The sequence below is a fragment of the Triticum dicoccoides genome, chromosome 2B, assembly GCF_002162155.2.
Source record: "Triticum dicoccoides isolate Atlit2015 ecotype Zavitan chromosome 2B, WEW_v2.0, whole genome shotgun sequence".
In the NCBI taxonomy this organism is placed as follows: domain Eukaryota; kingdom Viridiplantae; phylum Streptophyta; class Magnoliopsida; order Poales; family Poaceae; genus Triticum; species Triticum dicoccoides.
The window spans coordinates 575,481,454-575,486,401 of NC_041383.1; the positions used below are offsets into that span (position 1 = coordinate 575,481,454).

At 52.3% G+C, this 4,948-nt stretch overlaps 1 protein-coding gene across 1 annotated transcript; it reads left to right on the plus strand.

Annotated features, from left to right (window-relative positions):
* Nucleotides 1–1,680: 1,680 nt before the first annotated feature.
* On the plus strand, nt 1,681–3,340 carry LOC119364961 (UDP-glycosyltransferase 73C6-like). Its single transcript, XM_037630535.1, has one exon. The coding sequence runs from the start codon at nt 1,764–1,766 to the stop codon at nt 3,234–3,236; it is 1,473 nt and encodes a 490-aa protein (XP_037486432.1). The 5' UTR covers nt 1,681–1,763; the 3' UTR covers nt 3,237–3,340.
* The last annotated feature ends 1,608 nt before the right edge of the window (nt 3,341–4,948 follow it).

A 4,948-nucleotide genomic window follows, 5' to 3' on the forward strand; every position in this document is an offset into this window, starting at 1 on the left:
CACAAAAGGCGGGAAGTAACCGACTTGTTGTTAACTCCGACAATATGGAAGTAATTGGCATGATGAAGAATGGAGGACATACAGCGGGAGCGGCGGCAGCTGTGTTTGATGATTGTTATTTTTTGGCTTGTGATTTTTCGTTAGTTAGATTTGAACACTGTAATAGGAAGGCAAATAAAGTAGCTCATGAAGTTGCTAGAGTAGCCAAATTTTCTGAGACAAGGGACTGGTTTGAGGAACCTATGAACGATATTGTAAATTTTCTTATAGACGATGTAACCATTATTACTAATAAATAAAGAGGATGTTTTATTTCAAAAAAAACTGCAGTTGTCATGGTTGCTCAACTGCAGTTCTCATCTCAGGTCAAGTGCCAGATGCTATTTTTTGACAACTGCAACTGTTGCCATGTATGGTCGGGTCTACTATAGTTGCCGTGATTTAAAAACTTTAGGAATTGCCACCTACTAACACTAGTCAGTTGCCATGTAGCACTACAAAAAAGGCATGGCAAAAAATAATGTTCGGGTAAAGAGGGAGTCGCCATCTGCTTACAAGCACACTAGGGCAGTTGTCATATACCCTGCAGAACACATGTCAACTCAAGGTAAAAAGAGAGTTATCATCTGCTTACAAGCACGCTAGGGCAGTTGCCATGTACCCTGCAACACGCATGGCAACTGACAGCTTTGGGTGCGAGAGAAGAGACAGGTGTGTGAGCGAGCTGATAAACGCAGACACACCAGCCCCTTTGCGTGTGCGATAACCGGCGTATGGGTGAACTGCTAAACGCCCACACCCTAGCCCCTCCGCGTGATGAAACACCAACTCAGTCCTACGTGACATAAAAAATCTGGTAAACCATGTCAAGATTCGTGCAAATACAAACGGACGTTGATCCATGCGTGTGGACGAGTTGCAAAACTGTGGGCGTTAGTATTTTCGTATTATTATTATTGACGTAAACCTTGTTGCGTCACCCGTTACGTGATCTGCTTGGACCGGGGTGACCCGACAGCCGTGTCCAAATAAGAGACGACGGAGTGATGGGATCACACGGCCTGAAGTACAACTTTGGGATCCTCAAAAAAAAGTACAACTTTGGAATTGTACTACTCGATCTAAGAATGGATCTGAGTTCTGACTATTCTCGTGGTCAGAGCGTCGACCGGCCGGACATGCACGTATCTGTGTGTCCACGATGTCCTCATAGAAATCGTGCACGATCAAGCAACTCGTTGACAGATTGGCCTTCCATGGGTTTTCCTGTCGGTTCCTTCTAAAGAAATAGTACTACTCCGCAGTCTAAAATAAATCCATGCAGTCTGGTAGCGAGAAAATGGTACTCGTCATGCATCATATCAACGAGAGAATGGGCAAAGACGAACGAACATTCCAGGCTAATCTGATTAGCTGTCCTGGAAAAAGCCCTGACCACCGCCCAGGACAGCTAATCACCTTTCTTTTTTGAGGGAAGGACAGCTAATCTCCTAGTTTATCAATCATGGATCAATAAGACCGCTACTTTTTTTTTGCGAGATAATAAGACCGCTACTTGCATACGCATGTGCACAATGTGTCGACACGGCCTCGTACCATGCACGCACACCCGGTCGCAGGCCATAGAACCTGCATATATAACAAGATCCCACCCAGCAGTTCGTCACACACAAACTAAGAGCCATATTTCCCATCTCATAATTTTGAGTCATACCCAACTTTGTCGAATTTGTGGACACCATAGTGCAGCACAGTAACAGGCAATGGAGACCGCCAGAAAGCCTCACTTTGTGCTCGTCCCATGGATAGGAAGCATCAGCCACATCGTCCCGATGACAGACATCGGCTGCCTTCTCGCCTCCCATGGAGCGTCGGTCGCCATCATCACGACGCCCGCCAACGCGTCGCTTGTCCAGAGCCGCGTCGACCGTGTCACCCCGCGCGGCGCGGTGATCGCGGTCACCGCGATCCCCTTCCCGGCCGCGGAAGCCGGCCTGCCGGAGGGGTGCGAGAGGTTGGACCTGATCACGTCCCCCGCCATGGTGCCTGGCTTCTTCGAGGCCAACAAGAAGTTCGGCGAGGCGGTGGAGCAGTACTGCCTTCAGGACGCGCCACGCCGGCCGAGCTGCATCGTCGCCGGGATGTGCCACACGTGGACGCTGCCCATGGCGCGAGACCTTGGCGTGCCCTGCTACATCTTCCACGGCTTTGGTGCGTTCGCCTTGCTGTGCATCGAGCACCTCTACAGGCAAGGTCGGCACGAGGCGATTGCGTCCGCGGACGAGCTCGTCGACATCTCCGTCCTGCAGCCGTTTGAGTGCAAGATCCTCGGCGGGCAGCTGCCGCCGCATTTCTTGCCATCCACGTCCATGGGGAGCGGGCTGATGCAGGAGGTCCGAGAGTTCGACATGGCCGTGGACGGCGTCGTGGTGAACAGCTTCGACGAGCTGGAGCACGGCTCCACGGCGCTTCTCGCGGCAGCCGCAGGCAGGAAAGTTCTCGCCGTGGGGCCGGTCTCTCTGTGCTGCGCACCTAGTCTCGACCCGCAGAGCGATGACGCGAGGCGGTGCATGTCGTGGCTGGACGGCAAGAAGGCCAAGTCCGTGGTGTACGTGAGCTTCGGCAGCGCCGGGTGCATGCCGCCCGCGCAGCTCATGCAGCTCGGCATGGCCCTGGTCTCGTGCGGCTGGCCTGTCATGTGGGTTATCAGAGGCGCTGACTCGTTGCCCGACGACGTGAAGGTGTGGTTACGTGAGAACACCGACGGCGACGGCGACGCGGACAGCAAGTGCCTGGTGGTGCGTGGGTGGGCGCCGCAGGTGGCCATCCTGGCGCACCCGGCGGTGGGCGGATTCATGACGCACTGTGGGTGGGGCTCGACTCTGGAGAGCGTCGCCGCCGGCGTGCCCATGGTCACCTGGCCTCTGTTCGCCGAGCAATTCGTCAACGAGAAGCTGATCGTGGACGTGCTTGGAATCGGGGTATCCGTCGGCGTGACAAAGCCAACGGCGAACGTCCTGACCGCTGGCAAGCATGGCAGCGGAGAGGCGAAGGCGGAGGTTGGGGCGGAGCAAGTCAACAGCGCTCTGGAGAAGCTGATGGACGGAGGGGTCGAAGCGGAGGACACGAGGAGGAAGGCTCTGGCATGTAAAGTGAAAGCAAACACTTCTTTGAAGGAAGGGGAGTCGTCGTACAACAATTTGGAGGAATTGATTCAGTCTGTGTCTGAAAATTAGCTGAGCAGTCTTAGCTAATGGCCTGAGAATATTATTTTTTGTATATTGATTGTTGCTGCAGTATAAGCCAAAATGCCAATAAAGGACTGAAGTTTCTAACCCTACTTTCAGTTTCACCTCTTGACTTTCTACCAAACCCACAGCAGTTGGTATTCGGTGTTTAACGGAAATCCCTCCTTCGCCCAGAACGAACACTAACTGAACGAGTGTCTGAAGTTCTATGGGAGCTTAGCACGGTGACTTTCCGACTATCTACTACAACAAGTTTTGTCCGACTCCGGCGATGGAGGGACGATGACAGCGGCGTGCCTTCGGCTTCAATGCGTGTAGTCGTCGCTAGGTGGTTTACTGATCTGGATGTAATTTTCATTATTTTCAGTGTTCGTTGTACTACCATGATTGAAGATTAATAGATTGGAAGTTTTTCTCGAAAAAAAAACTCCGACCTCCTCGCACTAAACGTAAGGGCTCAGGCAAAACGAAGCAAATCACCCATGAAAATGAAATAGCAAGCGAGGAAAATACCCGATATCGAAATGTGTATGTGGCCCAGTCATTTTACAAGAAGTGCCACATTTATATTAATTACATCAGTATATTACAGCAAATGTAGCATCTCTGTGGAGATATCTAAAGAGATAACACACCAAGAAAAAGTACATGAAATACTCCCAACAAAGGAAATGTGCAGAAATCCTTCTTCAATCCTACAACTACCAACACATTGACCAAAAACTTCCGACCACCTCCATCGTCGGAGCGTCCGCCAAAGAGGAGAAGAAACGATCTTCACTAAGCCAAAATCCAAGAGAAAGCCATAGGAGCAAAACTGCGTTGTGAGCCTCTGAACAGGCGCCAGCGCAAATGGTGTCGCACTTGTCGTCATGGGTTGTCGCCCGGAACAAATCTCCACCACTCTTGGATCGCGACCCTGAAGGTCTTGAACGGCGATGTTGTCAAGAGAATTCAGAATCGTCAACCAACTTCTGTCGCCGAAGAAACTCTTGGTGCACCATCGCTCGAATGTGACCGTTGTTACAACCAGGGACTGAGCCAAGTTTCACGCATAGAGGGGGTGAGTTTGCTCATGGAGGGAGCAAAACTATCATGACGTGAGAAAAATCTGGCTGCAGCAACCACTATAAAGGAACAAGGGGTTCGTTGAGGGGGGCACTACTCGAATTAGGATCTTTGCCGTCAGCTAGCTCTTTGTTGTTTGCTAGCTGACGGCAAAGAAGGTATTTGCCATCAGCTTACAGAAAGCTGACGGCAAAGAAAGAGCGGACGACAAAGAGGGTGTTTGCCATCAACCTGCTAGCAGACGGCAAAGAGGGAGGGTGGCCCACTAACAAGAACCACCTAACGGCCACTTTTTTGCCGTCTGCTAGCAGACGGCAAAGAAAGTGGCCAAACTAGCGTCCGTTAGCTAGGGCAAAGAAAGTGGCCAAACTAGCGCCCGTTAGCTAGGATCTTTGTCGTCTGCTAGCAGATGGCAAAGAGCTGTGACCTAACTAAAAAGTGGCCAGCCCCACCCCTCTCTTTCCCCCCTCTCTCCCTCCCCTCACCATACCCGAGCCGTCCCCGCCGCCTCGCTGCCCCAGCCGCCCCGGCGCCCCGAGCCCAAGCAGTCGCCGACCCGTGCCACCCTCGTCGCTGGCTGCCCCGCCCGCGCCCCCATGCCCGAGCCGTCGCCGCCCCGCGCCACCCCCTTC